The sequence below is a fragment of the Barbatula barbatula genome (assembly GCF_947034865.1).
Source record: "Barbatula barbatula genome assembly, chromosome: 2".
NCBI classification, from domain to species: domain Eukaryota; kingdom Metazoa; phylum Chordata; class Actinopteri; order Cypriniformes; family Nemacheilidae; genus Barbatula; species Barbatula barbatula.
The window spans coordinates 45,446-64,598 of NC_136767.1; the positions used below are offsets into that span (position 1 = coordinate 45,446).

Below are 19,153 nucleotides of genomic sequence, written 5' to 3' on the forward strand. Positions count from 1 at the left end.
TGGACCAGACCTCATACCAGTGGTCAAAAGAATGATGGGCAGCTTTGGAAGTTATCTGCCAATGTTCTTGAAATATGAAATCATGACAGGAACTTTTTGGTTAGGCGTCTTGTTGACATGTTTTTTTGTCATTTTCTGATCATCTCTTAGCGGACCCCGTGAAATATTAAAACGGTTTCATTTTTACTGAAATCTAGTTTGTATACCTGAATTCTGGATTTCTTATTCATTTATTTGTTACTGCTGAACTCAATCATTCTCAGACATGTTTGGCAACTCTTTTACCAACACTGGGTACGTTCATTTTTGGGTCGGGTTTTTGTTTTTTAATTCTGAGATGTAATCACAGACATAAACTCAGTGAATGGTTAGTTTAGAGACCAGAGGTGTTTGTAAGAAAAGAGTGCACTGATTTCATTATGTCAGATTTGACTTATTATTAGCAGTCAGAGAATGAATCTGCCTGTCTTGAAGAAGGACCTGCCTTTCAGAATCTGAAAATTAATGACATGCGATTGTTCAGACTGCAGCCCTCCACATCCTCACAGCTCAGAGAGAGGAAACAGGAAAGGGAACATGAACTCCCTTTGCCTGGACAAGAGGGGTGGAGACGCAGCTAGGAATGAAACAGAGAGAGTTTAGGGAAAGAGAATGCATTTGTCTCTGAATCGAGGGATGTGTATGGACGGCCTGATTCGGTGAATGCGGATGAACCCAACAACTGTGCCTCGCTCCCGACTTCAGCGGTGTGGCGTAGGGACCATGAGTCACCTGTTCTTCTCTGCCCTTCTGCATCTGATTGGCTGCTTTCTTACAGGTGACGCTATATTTTTTCACACACTTCATTTGTCTTTTTGATGAAAATGAAACAATGTACCATGTTGCCTAACTTCTATCTGGCGTTAGAACTCAGATAATGTGAACTTTATTGCTTTGAGATTGATATAACGAAAAGTCTTGTTTGGATGGGGATGGGGGTTAAAGTAATTTTTTGGCCAATCTTTTACTGAATGTTGGATTATATCAAAAATGAGATCTCTTTAATATCTCAGTTAATACCCCAGATATTGCTCCTGAGGAAAAGAGCCAGAGTTGTCACAGATAAGACTTTCAGAAGAGCTCTCAACAATGTCTCAAACTGAGCTCAGATTTGTCAGGTCAGCATTGAATTATTTATAGTATTGAACATTTTAGTACAATGTCATATAAATGTATCGGAAACCATAATATTTACACGTACAGTTTGTATTTATTAACATATTTGACATAAACTGCTTCTGTGTAGAAATTTTAGAAGAAACATCTTAGAATAAATTCAGATGTAAATGAAATACAACTGAGAATTCTGATCCTGTTCTATAAGTTGGTGGAAACAGAAAATACTAATGTGTGTTAGGAGATAGAATAAGCAGTGTGTACACTATAAAAGTCATTATGTATAAAATGTATAAATCACACACACAATGTATAAAAACAATGTGTGTGTGATCTCTAGGTCTAAAACTGTGTAACCACCTACAAGAACTGTTTGTTGCCCCACATGTTGTGGCACATGTCCAGTTTTAATAAACAATATTCTTTTGCTTGATGGCATTGCAGAAGACCCAGAACCCGGTCATGTTATCATATGAGTGGAAAGGGGGGATACCTCAACGATTTAAAGCTCTAAGGGCTCCAGCTTCAGTAAATAAAGAAGAATTCTGAAAACACATCACCATTTTTCATTTTCTCACCAACATTTAAAATATTGAATTAATAGCTATCTCTAAAATAAGGAGAGATCACATGTACAGTAGATCATACGGTTGCATCTGGAGATAGTAGTGGATTAGAATGTAACATTCATCTGGTGTTTTATCACAGAAACGTCCTAATACTATTGTTGATGAAGAGCAAAGGAGGCGAAGGGGAATTTGTTTATGAATGTGTGGCTCAATGAGCAGTTATGGGCCAACAATAACACTGTCATCAGTTATTTTCCTTCAGGATAAAACTTCTGTTGCGTGTGTTGAGTTGAATGTGTCTTTTCAGTTCACTCACTTGACTTATGTTCATTAGGTAAGAGAGTTTATATGGTCACTCATGTTAGGGGTTAGTGTATAACATTAGGATCAAATTTGTCCAGTCTAATGGTCAAACCTGTAAAATCAATATTAAATTGTCTGTATGGTCTCTAACTTCCTACAATTTTTTAAATACTTTTACAGCCCAAAAAATATACAAATGTATACAATTTTGTATGTATAAAAATACCTTCAACACATTACAACCCATCACACACACATGTGTTGGGTTTCAAAATAAACTTAATTTAGTTTGATTTGATTTATGTAATTTAGTTTTCCTCATGGTGTCCAAAAATGTCCCAACACGATCAAAAATGACTGCTGTTTTATATTGTATATACTATATTTGTGTGGACATTTGGACCACATACTGTAGGGTTTAGCAGGACAACAAAAACACAAACTGTACTCTCCTTTAAAGTTCACTTGGTATCAGATCACAAGTTTGTTTAGCTTTTGCGCATTTCCAGTATTTGAAATATTTTTCTTTGTGTGTTTTTATAATTTGTTATACAGTCTCACTGGGGTCTGGGCTTGTAGGCGCAGTGGTTTGAGGGTCTTTTTTCTTGTGACAGAGGGTCTGCTGTTTCGTAACCTCTCTTAAAACACAGCCAGTAAAGCACCTAGTCCTTTGCCATGCAGATTATTGAATTACAAATCAGACTCTGTTTGCAATGGGATGACAATTAAGAAGCAGAATCACATAAGAACGCCAACTGTCATTTACATTAAACCTTCTTTCTTAAGAAACGTGTCATGGTCTTAATTGGGATCAATTATTCTGTGAAATTCTTTTAAAAAAATCATTTAAAAAAATCGTATTAACGTCTGAAATTCAAAGACAAAGATCCAGGTCAGGATCGAAATTTAATCTCGTAATTACAGTATTGTTTTTAAATACATAAAATGTCCCTTCTAAGTGCAAGTGCACACCCAGAGCAGTATGACCATTGTTAGAGGAACAATAGCAGGGTGAGGTTTCCCGTGTTCAGTTTCTTATACAGAAATAACCTTCCATCATCACCACCACAGGTACAGAAGTCAGCACTGCTGTACATTACCCTGACTGACTGACATGTGTAAACCATTGGTCATGTCATGATTGATCAATAACAGAAGTGCTCATGTTAGGGTGAATTGAAATGTTTTTCAGAAGATGATGAATGTGTGTTAACGGAGAATGTAAACCGGCTCACTGCCGTCATGTCTCTTGTCTATTTTGCAGCCGGTGCTCTTGACATCTCAGATGTGACTCTCATAAATCCTGACCCAGTTGTGTCCTCGGCAATCTCGCCGTCACTTCTGTGTGTAAGCAGCGACTGGACCACTTCTGGGACAAGTTCCTTGAGTTTGGGCCAAGAATCTCCCGATGACGAAGCTCATAACCTGAGAGCAGAGGTGGACCGAAGCCGTCACGCTGCTGCTAAAGTCACATGGATGTCACGTAATCACACCTTTGGAGTTTTTTACTGCCACGTCAAAAACTCTAATGGAAGTAAAATCTACACTTACAAGATGCTCAGTGAAGGTAAAAACCTTGTTATTAACCGCCCAAAGATCACAACAACTGAAAACATACAAATGAGTTCATTGTCAAAGGCCTCGTGTTTGATGACGTTAAATACAAACCGTAGTTAAACATAAAGAGTTACATGTGCTGTTAAGATTATTATTTGTTCCAAAATAAAGAACTATTATATGTCGTGTCATCTTTAGCAGACTATTCTTTTTTCTCGTTCAGCTTCTTTCCTCCCAGAATCTCTGACGGTGACTGTGAATGAAGGTGAAGATGTAAACATTTCTTACACAAGAAAGAAAGATTTACCTGAGGATACCGTCATCAATAAAAACAGTAAACAGACATGAACTAAATGTCACTGAATACATTTATTATTATTATTCATACTGACCTGTTATTGACTTCAAGTGAAGCTGATTATTATTGTTTTCCAGACTAAACTTCAGCAATATTTTCAAGAATCTCATAGATTTCATAGACCTTTTGTTTTTTAGGCGAGTTTGTACATACGTCACCCAAGGACATTAAGGACATGGATCATTACTCTATAACCAACGCTCAAGCAGAAAATCATGCAGGAATTTATTCCATTCATTACATTTCTGAATCTCCATCTAGTTCAGCGATAACTCGACTGATCGTCAGGAGTAAGACTTTCTTGTGAGATATTATGAGAAATGACATCATTTGTATTTTTACTCATGATTAATGTTACTCTGATCTTAAGATGTAACTGTCCCATAACCCACAAATCATTGAGAGATTCATAAGTTCATTTTAGATAGATTTTCCAGCACAGTTTAACTGGTCCATAACATCTGCTCTTCATGTGCCTGTTCACAGGTTGTAAGGCTGGTTTATGGGGAGTGAATTGTACAAAAACGTGTCCGCTCTGTTTTAACGGAGGCATCTGTCATGATGGGACAGGAGAATGTATCTGCCCACCGGGATTCAAAGGAGTCACCTGTGAAATTGGTAACAGTTTTAGTTTTTATGTAGTTGTATTCACCTGTAAAACCCAGAAGAAAGAAAAAGTCACTTTGAAAGAAAGTGTTTAGAAGAAAGATCTCATTAATATCTCAGTCATTTCTCCTAGACATCAACAAGATTAAACACAGAGCATATGAAGTGTTTGTCTCAGATGTTTCTCCTTCGAAAAAGAGTCTCACATTAGAGTTTCAGAAGAGATGTCAACAATGTCTCAAATCAAGCTCAGATTTGTTCAATTTGTTAAATATGATTGAAGATCTCAATATAAACAACGATTCTCAAAAAATTTACCAAAATCCAGATTATATTACTTTGGCATTCTACTTTCATAATTGTTTATTTTAGTTCAGTTTCATTGATGTACATAGACGAAAAAACACTCTTAATTTGATTTATTTATCGATTGATTTATTTTCAATTCAAATGTATGTGAAGCTACTTTGCACTAACATTCTCAAACACAGGCCCCCAAATACAAGAGGAAAAGAAAGTTTTGCTTTGTTAACAATATATGTACCGACACATTTGATTCAGCCAGTAATGATATTTATGATATAATAATGTTGCTATCGTCTGGTGTGTTGTGTAGTGTGCGGTGAGGGGCGGTTTGGACGGAGCTGTAAGGAACGCTGTAAAGACGGACAGTGTCGAGCTTTGATCTTCTGTCTCAGAGATCCTTACGGCTGTTCATGTGCGTCTGGATGGAGAGGATTTAACTGCAGCGAGGGTGAGAACAACTGCCCACCTATCACATGAGTGAATAAATGATGTTTGACACAACCTTGAAGGACTATGAGGACTATGAAGTTTAATTCTGTAACTTTTGAAAAACTTCACCATTTGACCTAAAGTTGTTTTGGTGGTACTGTGTGTTCTGCATTGTGTGCGATCACACTTGAACCGAAGAGTATGAAGAGATTTGATATGTTATTATACACATCAGATTTGCGTTTTTATGATTTCAGCGTGTCCTGCCGGTTATTACGGTGCAGGCTGTAAACAGGAGTGCAAGTGTGAAGTGGAAGGAAAATGCGATCGCTTCCGAGGATGCGTGTGTGCTGGCAAGCACGGTGCTCGCTGTGAGGAAACAGGTACAAATGATTGCATGTGTGAACGTCCGGCACAGTCCTGCATGACATTGTCTGTGTCTGAAGAACCTTTACTTGTGTCTTTTCTTAAAGACGTGAGACCTGTTATCATGAGCAGCCTGAGAGACACTGAGGTCAACACCGGCATGGAGTACAGAGTCAACTGCTCTGCCGCAGGACGGCCGGCCCCTTTACACGGTGAAATAACCCTGGTAAAAGCCGACAAAAGCACTCTATATGTGAGTCCCTTCACATTGTTTACCACCATTAATAGTTGAGTTATTCAAAGGCTCATGTTTTCTGATTTTTGATTGTCATCAGGCTGTGGACACACGGACGGAAAATCATCAGACAACATCCATGTTCAGGGTGGAAAAGATATCGGCGTCTGATGACGGTCGCTGGTCATGTCATGTGAAAACCAAACATTTTCACGAGGAGAAAGAATTCCTTCTAAATGTCAAAGGTGAGATTGTGTAAGCCGTCTGTCTCTTTCAAGTCTAAAAGAAAGCGTTCTTTATTTCTCCTTTGTATCCTCTGTAACAATGACTTATGAAACAACTTTATCAGCCGATCTATCTTCAACCTAACATTTCATTTCAGTTCCACCCCAACCACACAACCCTCCGATCCTGAACGGCAGCGGTCCATATCACCTTCTTGTTCTGCTAAACACAGATGCCTACAGAGGCGATGGACCGCTTACTTCTGTCAGAGTTTTCTACAAACAAACCAGCGCATCCGTATGGAAGAACCTTGAGGGTAAACATCATTGTTTGAATGCATTTGTGGTGCCCTGTGTTGGCATTTCCAGTATATTAAAAAGAAGACAAAAGCACGCTCATCAACCTCAAGTGGGTGATGAGGAATTGCCTGTGTGCTCCAAACGTCACACGCCATGTGAAAGTCTTTGGTGTGCCGACTTTACATACAATTCTTTATAACATTCTTTATCTAATGTTAGAGTTGATTCAATTTATATAATTATGTGATCATTTGTGACTGCGCAATAGAAGGCCAAAACACTCTGTAAAGTAAGAGGGATTCTGGTGGATGAGCAGTTTTTGTGTTTGCAGCGAGCGGCTCTCTGGTAAGGTTGGACAATCTTTATCCCATGACTCAATACACTGTGTACGTCCAGCTTAGTCGGCGTGGAGCGGGTGGAAGCGGTCAGTCTGGACCTGCAGCGTATTTCTCCACACAGATGCTCGGTACAAACGCTCAAACTCATATCATGTGGTCAATTTGATCGAAATCATACAAAAAGATGATAGCAATGTCTCGTGTTTCTCCTCAGAGCTGCCTGTGGGTGTGAAACTAACGGCCATCAGCCAGACGTCACTGCTCCTGACGTGGGACTCGGCTCGGGCTGAAGACGAATGGCATTATGAGGTGGAATGCCAGCAAGCTGATGCTTCACAAACCTTGAGGCGCTTCCAGCTCTCCTCAAACTCCTCTGGCTTCCGTCTGACTGAACTCAATCCAAGACACAAATATCAGTGTAAGGTCCGAATGAGCACCAGTGACACCGGGCAGCCGTGTCCTACCGTCACTGCCTGGACGCTGAGCGACCGTAAGGATGTCTTTTATGTCACTCCCATAATTGATGTTGTTGTTCAAGGCTGCAAATTGGTCTCTTTCATCTTCTAGAGCTCCCTCCACCTCCGACCAACATCTCCACCTGCAACATTAGCGACACGTCAGCCATTGTCACGTGGTTGGTGGTTGAGGGTCACTCCATCTCCAGGGTGATCATTCGTTACCAGCAGACGGAGCAGGCGGACTACAGACAGCAGGCGGAGCCCGAAGTGCAGGCGCAGCAGACAGCCATGCACTTTCAGCTGAGGGGCTTGAGAAGCAACAGCACTTACCAGCTGGAGCTCTGGACTGTAAACAACATTGGACAGAGTGCAGAGAGACCCAAGTTAACCCTGAAGACCCTGACGCCGCAAGAGAGCTCACGTGAGTCTGCGTTCTTTAGCCTTTGAACTGCTCCTATTTTCAGCTGTTTGATAATCTTGTGAACACCTAATCCTAACACAACAACCTTTATTCAATCTACACTAGACAAAGTGTCATTTAACATTGAAATGATTCTGTAATAGAAATGATTGTCTCTAAAAACAGTTTACTGTGTCATCTACAAATACAGGTTAAAGCGATGTTGTGAAGCTGTACAGAATGTAAAGATGATCCAAAAACCCTTCTGTCTGCTCGGAGTCAAAGCTAATTGAATGTAGAGGGAAAATGGTTGATTTGCAGGAACAGCCATCGCATTTATTTTCTGAAATCCTAATAAAACTACAAAATTGCAACAAATCAATGTCAACACAACAGCCTACTACATCTATTACAAATGGCTCATAGAGAAACCAATATCCTTTAAAAAGGTCTCTTCAGTATTGGATAAATAAAATAATGTTTACTAAATAAAAAAGTCTAAGCCTTTTTTGGCCTCATCACCGGCTGCAGTGGCCTCATCTCATAAATAAACCACCAGCGATTGTCAACTTCCTGATAATGCGCTCGTATTTGCATAAAGAAGCCATGTTTTCATTTTACAGAGTGTCCAACTTTTTTTTGATTCAGGGTTGTATTAGTAATGAACGTATGTTGTGTTGTATTTCAGATTTCTATGGCTTCGGAGCTCATGGGAAGATGCTTTTCTATGCTATACTGGGTTCTGCTGCTATGACCTGCATCACAGTACTGTTGGCCTTCTGTATCGTACTGCAACTCAAGAGAACAACGTACCAGAGACGTATGATGCAGGCCTTTCACAACATAGCGGTGAGACAGAAACGGTGTGCGTGCGCACGTGTTCTTAAATTTACAGTTAGGGTCTAACCAATTTTTTAAGAGTTAGAAATGTTACAATGAAAATTGTAAAAAGCGCTATATAAATAAAGCTGACTTGACTTGACAGTACTGCACATTTAATGCTATTAATAGAAAATGTATTTTAAAATTCTCCTGTTTTTATATTACTACTTGACAGATTTAATATGATTTTTTCTTCAGAACACTTACATCACAGACACTGAGACACAGACCAGTTCACAGAGGATGTGAATACAATCCCATTGATAATTGAATTATACAGTAAAGGCTAAAATACACAAGACTTTGTCCAGATTTTCATTCTGTGCCAGTCTGCAGATTTGATCAGTTAGTGTGTTTCTATCTGAAACTTAAAAAAAGTCAGCAAGTGTATTTTAAACGTGTATTAAAGTCTAGTAGTGTATAGTAGAGTCTTTAATATTTTTTTGTGTTTGTTATTTTTTTCTTATTTATTAGGGTTAGGGTTAGGCTAAACATTTTTTTTGTGTGACTACTTTTTTGCAACCATGCAATGCAAAGCCGTGAAAAGCACTCAGCCCTAAATCTAAATTAAGTGAACCTTTGCAAGCACATCTTCCACTGCTGAATGTCATTCACAGAGAGAAGAGCCGGTGGTTCAGTTCAGTTCCGGCTCTCTGAACATGCAGAGGAAAGCACAGAACCCCAGCCACTCTGTGGCTTATCCCACCCTGGAATGGAGCGATATAAAGTTCCAGGACGTGATTGGAGAGGGCAACTTTGGTCAGGTGTTGAAAGCTCGCATTAAGAAAGACGGCCTGAGGATGGACGCTGCCATCAAGAGAATGAAAGGTGAACAGAACAGAAAGCATGTGGCTCAACTAGTAAAGCGCACTGCCGTTAGTCTGTCTTTACCGCTCGTTCTCTGTCCTGACATCAGAATACGCGTCTAAGGATGACCATCGAGACTTCGCCGGGGAGCTCGAGGTCTTGTGTAAACTAGGCCATCACCCAAACATCATCAACCTTCTGGGAGCATGTGAACATAGAGGTGCTCTCCACATCACAAATATAGAATACTGCCGTCTTCTGTGCAGCACCACTGCATCTTTACTGACAGCACATAGTTTGATCATTTCTGCTGCAGGTTATCTCTATCTGGCCATTGAATACGCTCCTCATGGAAACCTGCTGGACTTTCTGCGTAAGAGCAGAGTTTTGGAGACCGATCCCGCCTTCGCCATCGCCAACAGCACTGCGTCCACACTCTCATCGCAGCAGTTACTGCACTTCGCTGCAGACGTGGCCCGCGGCATGGACTATCTGAGCCAGAAACAGGTAACATCAAATAACAATGATAAGGGTATTGGTTAGTTGCTTTAGTTTTTCACTAGTACGCTCTTACATAGAAACGGTTTCCTGGTCCTGGAGTACCGCCACCACTGCACATTTTCTATATCTCTCTGATTCAACACACCTGTTTCAACTTATTAGCTCATTAGTAATGAAGAACTTATTGCTGTGTCCTAATTTGGGGCTGCGTCCTTTGAAGGCTGCATTTTAAGACCGGCTGTGTCATAGCAGCGTGACTGAAGGCTGGTAAGGCTGCTTCAAATGCAGCCTCAAAATGCGACTTTATTTACGTAGGTTTTTAAGGATAGAACGTATGTTATGTGTAAACGTGTGTAATTAGCATAAATGGTGCCTATCAGTGTTTTAATATTATATATGATGTTGTTCATTAACATGACTGCTGCATTGTTCTGCTTTACATTTATGAGGTTGGTTAATTTAAGATACTGTTGGGCTGTTTAAATCTACACAAACGCATGAGTTTCGTGGACCAAAGCATTGTGTTAATTAATACATATTTGTGCAAGTATTGGTAGTGTGCAGGATCTCCTCCTCGTTATATTATGTCGTTGGTCTACTTTTCCTATGTACCGATGGATCTTCAGGTGTGCTGAGTTTTTGTTGATGAATCTAACCCTAACGTGTCATATTCTCTGAAAGAAAAGAAATTCTGAGGGTACGTCCTTGTTTTGAAGTCGAAGGTTGCAGCCTTCTAATGGGGACACCTCTTGTATTGACCAAGAAGTGAAAGCCAATAGGACGTTCCATTGCAACATGCCGTATGCTTCGGCCATTTGGGAGTAAAAGTGACTCCACAGTCCAATGGCTTTTTGCTGTCGCTATATGGCAATATCGGCTGCTTTGTTTAAAAAAACATATATTTAAGCTGAAATTGACCCGAATGATGACAACACACTAAAATGGTGATAGTCAAATACTTTTAACAGCTTATTCTACAAACTGTGTTTAAGTCTTTGCATTGGTATTAATTCAGTGTTAATAATGCTAATGTATAAAATTAAATTAAAGGCATGCCACAGAAAATTGGGAATGCTGGACAATAGATATATAACAGTATTGTTTAATATTAATGTCAGTTAAAAAACAAAACTGTATAAAGAAAATGTATGTAAAAGCCACTGTCCCTAAAAGGATTTAATTATTCGGTAAGACTTTACTTAAAGCCTTTAGATATAATGCGTTATGAATAGTTATTAAATGGTGCATTTAAATTGTTCATAATGTGTACATTAAATGTCGTGGTATAGAATTATAACTAAAAGAAAATTGCGAATTGTAACAATGAATTGATAAGTGTTATAATGTATTAAGTGTAGTTGTAATTATTCCAGAGACATTATAAGGTGCATTACAATGCATTATTAATAGATCAAAACCACTTTTACAATGCACTATACATAAACAGGTATGTTACCTATTATTCAATTATGACAGACACAGCAATGCATCATGTTCTATAATATCATCATGGTATTAGTGTGTTTGGGGGGTTTCAAACGTACAATAAAGAGTCATAATATTAATAGAAAATGTGTAAAGTTGCATGAAATGGAAATACTCAATAAAGTAGGTTAAAACTACCTCAGTTGTGTACTTAATGGTTGGATTCCACAATGAATTAGGCTTCTATACCTTTGGTTAGTAAAGTCTCCAAGACCTCAGAAGAGTGTGTCAGATTAAAGTGACATCACAAATGTGCAGAGTTGGAGATGCTCCACGGCCAGGATTTGGAAACACTGCCATTGCTCCATAAAGAACCTTTAACATCTTCAGAACCTGAAACCTGAACCTTTCTTATGTTGCAGTTTATTCACCGAGATTTGGCAGCAAGAAACATCCTGGTAGGAGACACCTTTGTGGCAAAGATTGCTGATTTCGGCCTCTCCCGAGGACAAGAGGTTTATGTAAAGAAGACCATGGTAACTAGGCAGAACGCTGCTATTTTCAACACTACTGAACAAGTGTGATGTTCACACGTCCGTCTCTCCGCAGGGTCGTCTGCCGGTCAGGTGGATGGCCATCGAGTCTTTAAACTACAGCGTGTACACGACCAACAGTGACGTGTAAGAGAACATTTTATCTTCAATTCAATTTTATTTATATAGCGCTTTTCACAATTCGCACCGTTCCAAAGCAGCTTTACAGGGGGGAAAAAACGATAAAAACACAAAAAGGTAAACCACAGCACATGAATAGTTTAACTTGTTATAAGAAGACCTAGCAAACAATATCCAATGTCAGCAGTCTCCCGGTGGTTTATTCTGCATCTTCAGTAGTTTGGTGTCTCCCTCTGTGGATAATCTGTGTTGTTTCTCTGAGCAGATGGTCGTATGGTGTGTTGCTGTGGGAGGTGGTGAGTTTAGGTGGGTTTCATGTGAATAGTTTGTATATGATACGATTATTCACTGGAGACTTGATTCATTGGCGTTTGATTGGCAGGTGGCACGCCGTACTGCGGTTTGACATGCGCAGAGCTCTATGAAAAACTACCACAAGGCTACCGGCTGGAGAAACCGCTCAACTGTGACGACGAGGTGTAAGTGAAGTGTTTATGTGCTAGTGAGTGACAGATGACACATGAGCAGATACTGTATCAGACACACTCTCTCTCTAATGTAGTCATGGCAGGGCGTACGTTGTGTATGATTTGTCCACGATGTTAAAGAGTGCAGTTCTTTTTCCACTTGATTTTGTGTGCAGTGTGTCTGTCTCTACGGTGAGGTTATGATCTGTGAGTCCGTAGGTTGGGATTTGTGTGTGCAGTGTCATCATTTGCTGAATTTAGAGACAGAGAAGTGAAAAAGAATGCAAATGATCCAAGAATTAACCAGGTACGTTCTATGTCTATTTTCCTTTCTCTCTGCAGCTATGAGCTGATGAAACAGTGCTGGAAAGAGAAGCCATATGAGAGACCCTCATTTGCTCAGATCTTGATGTCACTTAATCGTATGCTGGAAGAGAGAAAGGTATCAGATATAATTTATAAATGTGCTGCTGATGATATAAGTCAAAATGATGTGCTTCAACTCTTTACTCTCATTGTCTTTAGACGTACGTCAACACAACGCTCTATGAGAAGTTCACGTACGCGGGCATCGACTGCTCTGCAGAAGAAGCTGGCTGATGTTCCTGATGTCACTTCTAACCGCAGTCCGTGTAAATGTGCTGATCACTAAAATGCTTTATGTGATCCTCTGAACAGAATTCAGTTTTACACACATTGTGTATTCCAGGTATCAGATTGTGTGTTTGGCTCTGTGTATGTTGTGAAATGTGTGCTTGTGCAGATGCTTGTATGATGTTTGTACGACTGGGAGTATTACACTTGTTTTTAATTAAAAAAACAGTTGTTGGATTCTGAGACTCATGTTAAAAAGGTAAAAGTGTTGTGTTGTGAAAAATATTCTTTCTACAGATGGGAATGCCTTTGATTATCAAAGTGCACAATATTTTACATTCCTCTCTTTGGTATTTATACACTTAAAGGTCTAGAGAGAATTTAAAGCTGCGACTAGCGGTGAGTTTGAGAATTGCAACCAATCTCTCTGTCCAAACACGACGGTGTCCACCATAGTACAAAAAGATTTCGTCGGCAGAGACAGCGTGTCCGCTCATGTTGACACAGGTAAGAGATCATGCGGGCATTAGAAAGACTGTAGAAAGAGCCATGTCTTATTTATTACATAAAATAAAGGGTCTGTGGATTTAAAGTGTAAAAAGACGGATAAAAGTCCGGCGGAGCTAGGACCTGTGTTAATATCATAAAGACTTTCCAGCTGAGGCGGGTTAGCACTGAGATACTCATAGTTATAGCAGAGAGACGTTGGAGAAAAAGATCGTCTTAAAATCACCTGGAGGACGTTGCTTTGATTCAGATCGGTATGTGAGGGACATTGATTTTTCTGTTTGTTAGAACCAAAATATGTTGTTCAAAAACATCCCATACTTCTACTTCAGCAGCCTGGTCAGATTGAAATGCAAATTCAATGTAACTGTAAATCATCGACCTTTTCTTGATGCACACATTGACATTATCATTGTCTAATATTTCAAATGAAATGCTTGCAAATGTTTTTTTGCATTTAATTCTTTTTGCAATGATTGCAACAGCAATTTAGCAATAATAATAAAAATAATAATTAAATGGGGACACAGCACACTCGCTGTGTACATTGTGATATTTAGTTTAACATTCACAAGATAATATATTCACAAGTGTAACATTCACAAATGTATTGCCGTCAATACCTGTGTCAGTTTTTCTACATCCACAAACATACGAAACATGTTAGAACAATCAGATTGTCTCTGATACAGCCCTCTTCTGCACTTTCCATGACTGGTTCCACATGATCCTGAATTCTTCCCCTCACGGCAACGGTTCTTCCTCTGCCATCTCTCTCTGAGCCATGAGGACACAAACCTCATAGACACGGAACGCAGCGAAGGCTGTGGCCAGCAAACAAGCGGCACCCAGAATGTACCACCAGTTAAAGAGACTGAATGAAACTCCTTTCACGATGCAGTAGAGGCCAAAACACACCAGGGCAACAGTGGACAAAATCTGGACGCACAATGGTGGTCCGGACAATGCTGACTTTTCCCCCATGTTCACCAGAGGTCACACACGGGCTCGAAGACTGAAAATCACACTGACCCAATCTGACGGTTGAGTAACATTTGAGCAGCAGAATAGAATCACATTTGCATCATGACGACTAAAGACAGACGCAATCTGAAGTAAACGGCAAGAAGAAGCTTGACAACAGCAATGAGAGATCTGAATGTTATATACACGCCTCAGATTACAAATCTAAGATTAAATAAAACAGAAACATCCTTCCAATTTCTTATGGATAATCCAGATCAGAGAAAGCCTGATATCTCACATGGCATTAAAAGATGCATTAAAGAAACTTACGGTACATTGCAGGTGTCTTGTAATTAAAGTAAGTGCAACTGATAAAGCGCTTAAAAGCTGATGAAGGGTTGATATCCACTAGAAGGGTTGATATCCACTAGAAAAAAACTACTAAGAATAAAACAGGGTCTCAGAATTTCACTCCAACTAAAAATATTTTTACTTTATTGTGACATTACACTGCAATGTACCGCAGAATTAAACCGATTTTACAGCGCAACTAATCATAAAAATAATGTACCCCTTCAGTACATATGTGTAGATAAAGGGGAACAATATGTAAAGTTTAGGAAATAAAGGCGTAAGAGTATGGAAAATTTTTAAAACACTGTATATTTATGAGAGGAACTGCAAGCCATATAAACATCCAAATCAAACCGCTCTTGAAATATAGGGTCATAGTCTCAAAAGATCAGCATTTATTTTACACATTAAAACTCACCTCAAAATAACTCATAATTAAAATAAATTATTAACACTAAAGTCAAAAGTTGACAAAGAGTCTGCGGGCTTCATTTCTGAAAATCTGAACACAATTTACACTTATTTCATGTTTGCTATAATAATAAAATAAGAACCCTGTACTTAATTAATATCCACGTGTATCTTATGTATGGCTACATTGTGATTACAAAACTGTAGTGTATGTTCACGCTAAGCTTGTTGCATAGCATACTGCATATACCACGTTACATAAAAATAGTAACCCCTTAGTTATACAGTATAAATATTTATTAAAACTTGAATCCCCTGACTTTACATATTGTTCCCCTTTACTTACAGATGTGTACTGTAGAAGTATGTTATTGTTTCATTATGCGGTACATTGCGGTCCATTATCTAAAGCAGGATCTGTACATATCTGAAAGAAACATTTGCAAATGTGTGTGAAAGGTGTTTTAATTTCAAGTGTCCTCTGTAAGATCATTTATTTATATATATTTATTTAAGATTGGTTAGCACATCGTCTCTTCATGATCCTTGAGTCAGTAATGACGTCATCAGGCTTTGGCATCACCTCGCCATTCATGGCAATTCACTTCGCAGGATTTAAATTCTCAGCATCTGGAAAACATCAAGCTGGCCACAACTCACAAGTCCATTCTTGATGTCATATCTTTCTGAAAAAGAGAAACAAATCAATTAACAGACGACAGTACAAAGGTGAGTTTTTGGTACCCTCGTGTTGTTCCAAACCCATAAGACTTTCCACATGTAGTGATCTGGGTGATCGCCACCCGGTGTTGTTTCTCCTTTTATTTTTAAAACCCCACAAATATACTTTTCTTAGTACTTTTCTCCTGGGGCTAGATTTGCAAAACATCCAAAACGAAAATTCTTCTTAACTGACATCATTTTTCTCACATTACTTATTTAAGGAAAAAGTTAGTCATTTTATACATGTATTCCTGAAAAAATTAAGTTCTTCCATTTTTTCTCAAGAACGATCTTAGGAAAAAAATGAAGAAGAATATAAATTCTAGAAACAAAAGCTGTCGTAAATATCATCTTCAAATTAAGATCACGGTTGTCTTAAATCTCCAAAGCGTAAGATGTTTAATACCTGTACGTGGTTGTTTCACATGTGACGTGTATTGAGCCAGAATCATAATTTACACTTTCAAGTATACTACAGTACACTGATATTAATATACATACTAAATAAAGTATACTTAAAATATACTTGAACTTAATCATAACATCATAAAATGTTTTTTGAAGGGAAACCCTTTCGAAATACATCTGAAGTCTTGGTGTTAAAGCTCTTCCACGCAGATGTTATAGATGTTATAGAACCTGGTGTTTCACGTGGCACGAGAACGTAACGTAAGCCAAAGGTTACTCATATCCAATCTGAGGAGTCAGTCTGAAATGGATTTGTAGCTTGAAACCGGTTTGCAAAAATCATATGATTTTTTGGCTGTTCACACTTGCTAAATACAGATTTCAATCAGATATGCACAAAAATGGGATTTGGAATGACAGTCTGAACATGTCATAAACTGTGTACATCCGTTACTACAAGCTTTGTTGGATTGTGTTTTATGGCTTCTTCTGTTGTGTAATTTGGTGTTGATAGTTGAAACTGTTATTTTAACACTCAGGATAAAATCCATGAAGTTTACGGACGATCGTCTAAATTCGTACTAACCCTACAGGCAGATAGAACAGATGAATGTATTTAGGTGCATATGTGTCTCATTCTGTTCTCACCAGCGGCTCCAGCTCTTTGTGGTCTATAAGGTTGAATTCAATGGAAAAGTTGTAGAAATGCTTGTAGCAGGTGTTGACATGAGCTTCGGCTGCCATCTGGAGAATGCGGTCAAAATGATGGATATACACATGCACAAAAACACGGAAGAGCCGACACATAATCTTCTTGCAGATCTGAATGAAGTTCTTTGGGAAAGGTATTTCTAAATAATGCATGGAAAATGAGAAAGAGAACAAAGAAAAAGTTAAGAAATTGCTGAAGTATCTTAAACATTTCTTTACTTTACATCATAGCGTTTCTGCTTTACACCGTTACATTTTCAGGCTTAAATACAAAACTTGTATTAACTTCGAGACCCGACTGCTTTTTAAGAGTAATGGATTGAAATCAGCTACTGGGTGTTAAAGCATCTTGTTTTCTATCACAAAGACCGAACCGAGCTGTCGAGCAGTTAATGCTCTCAGTCACGTGAATGGATTTGTGTTGTTGTAGGTCACGAGTGAGAATCAACATGGCCTTTAATCAGCTTACAATGCTGTGAATATCCTACTGCGGGCTGGGAAAGGTTCTCCCATTATGGGCTGATCAACTTTTGGACTGTTTTCAGTCAGGGTACCTTTTAATTTCACACTGACAAATGGTTCAACATGAACTTCCACAATTGCAGAAGTGTTTAGTCAAAACTACTGATGGTCAAAGTCAAAGCTCTGAAATGTTTTAAATCTTCTCTGCTGTTAGGGTCAACGTCACCAGAGAAGAACCAAAGATTGCCAGAGGACTTCATTGCTCAAACTCTTGACCTTCAGTAATCAAAAACTCTTCAGATGAGAAGGAAAAGGGTTGGACACACCAAAAAAAGTTCTGACAGTGTACTTGATCAGTCGGAATGATTTACTGTTGTTCGGGAAATCTAATATTGAAATGTCTTATATTGTTTTGCCATTGGTTGATTCCTCGCAGTATCAGTACTTATATAATCCAAGATATTCCAAGAAATTAGTTTTTCCTCATTTGTGTTGGTTTACAGCAAAATGCTTTCTGACGTCCAAATGGAACAGACGAGCAATGATTGGCAGTGGATGAATAAAGGTCCAATCACGGATCATTCTAATTCTAATAAAGGCATTAAATTAAATTCCATAAAAGTTTAGTGTTTTACTATGTTCTACTGCACACCTCGTGGGTTGATGCTTTGCCAGGCTGACATCACTTTTGACCAACAAACAAGGTGCTTTGCACTGATGAGACGTTCATTTGGCCTTTCTGCAGGCTGGTAAATAAATCAGAGCTGGGAAAGAACTTTAAAACCAGACGAGAAATGACGATGAGAGACTGGGCTGTGTTTTCACAGGAATACGCAGCAACTGATGCTCTTGAATTATTGACAGCATGTACCCAACTCTATGTCTACTCTCTATCTCTCTCTCTGTTTTCTGAATAATGTTTGTGAAATATCTGATCTGGCATCAATTGAGGCCAGTGTAAACAACAACAACAAGTATCACAAATGAATTTTGAAGACAGGATATGAATATAAATAATCCTCTTCACACACAAAAGTATCCGATCTACACACACATGAATGCTGTTTCTGTACAGCCCTCTGTGAGGAATGAATAATTGCTTTTCTGTCACAAAATGCACCTGGCTTTAGGCCCCAGGTCGCTGGACTCACCTGTGCTGGTGGGGAAAATCTCTTCGTTATTGATTTGCATTTCTATCCAGTCCATCAACAGGTTCATGTATTGTGGAGCGGGCAGTGCCGTGGGCTTCTTGTACTTGTGTTCATCTTGCCATCGATACTCGTAGCGTGGGCCACCTGACATCACCGGACAGCTCTTCTCCGTGCAGAACTCGCACACCGTACCGTAGATGAGGTTGATCCTGTTGAAGAAGTCCACCACATGTACAGCAACCCAGTCGCTAACATCCTCGCCGCAGGGCAGTCGCACGGCCGATTTAAGATCCACGCCCGAGTTCAGCGACGCCTGCGCCCACTTGTGCAGCTCGAAGCGTTGTGTGCCCAGCTCCAACTTGCGCTTGGGTCGAAACGTCTTGTCTTTGTTGAAGACTTGTTTCAGTGTGACAGACATGATGTCAGCTGAAAATGGGAAGAGAATTTGTGACTTTCACTCCGTGGATGAGTTAATAATCCAGTGAGGACGAGACAGGTGAGTCCTG

General features: G+C 39.2%; 2 protein-coding genes across 3 annotated transcripts; one reads left to right on the forward strand and one right to left on the reverse strand.

Annotated features, from left to right (window-relative positions):
• The first annotated feature begins 606 nt into the window (after window positions 1–606).
• Window positions 607–13,214, forward strand: tek (TEK tyrosine kinase, endothelial). Its single transcript, XM_079478902.1, has 23 exons — window positions 607–817; window positions 3,292–3,594; window positions 3,808–3,918; window positions 4,080–4,232; window positions 4,429–4,560; window positions 5,165–5,302; window positions 5,541–5,666; window positions 5,757–5,902; window positions 5,985–6,129; window positions 6,267–6,425; window positions 6,740–6,874; window positions 6,961–7,236; window positions 7,314–7,625; window positions 8,293–8,453; window positions 9,104–9,314; window positions 9,403–9,513; window positions 9,610–9,800; window positions 11,642–11,755; window positions 11,829–11,899; window positions 12,159–12,199; window positions 12,276–12,372; window positions 12,703–12,802; window positions 12,886–13,214. Exons 1-23 carry the CDS (start codon window positions 703–705, stop codon window positions 12,958–12,960), a joined length of 3,423 nt encoding a protein of 1,140 aa, XP_079335028.1. The 5' UTR covers window positions 607–702; the 3' UTR covers window positions 12,961–13,214.
• Window positions 13,215–13,914: 700 nt separating this feature from the next.
• LOC306891130 (MOB kinase activator 3B-like) lies at window positions 13,915–19,153 on the reverse strand. Of its 2 annotated transcripts, none has more exons than XM_079451161.1 (3): window positions 18,648–19,153; window positions 16,972–17,174; window positions 13,915–15,878 (listed from the first exon to the last, which is right to left on the reverse strand). In XM_079451161.1, the coding sequence occupies exons 1-3, from the start codon at window positions 19,063–19,065 to the stop codon at window positions 15,849–15,851; spliced, it is 651 nt and encodes a 216-aa protein (XP_079307287.1). In that variant the 5' UTR covers window positions 19,066–19,153; the 3' UTR covers window positions 13,915–15,848. The 2 variants fall into 2 exon arrangements, with proteins under 2 accessions (XP_079307287.1, XP_079307288.1); XM_079451162.1 differs by having other exon boundaries at window positions 15,584–15,874; window positions 18,648–19,117.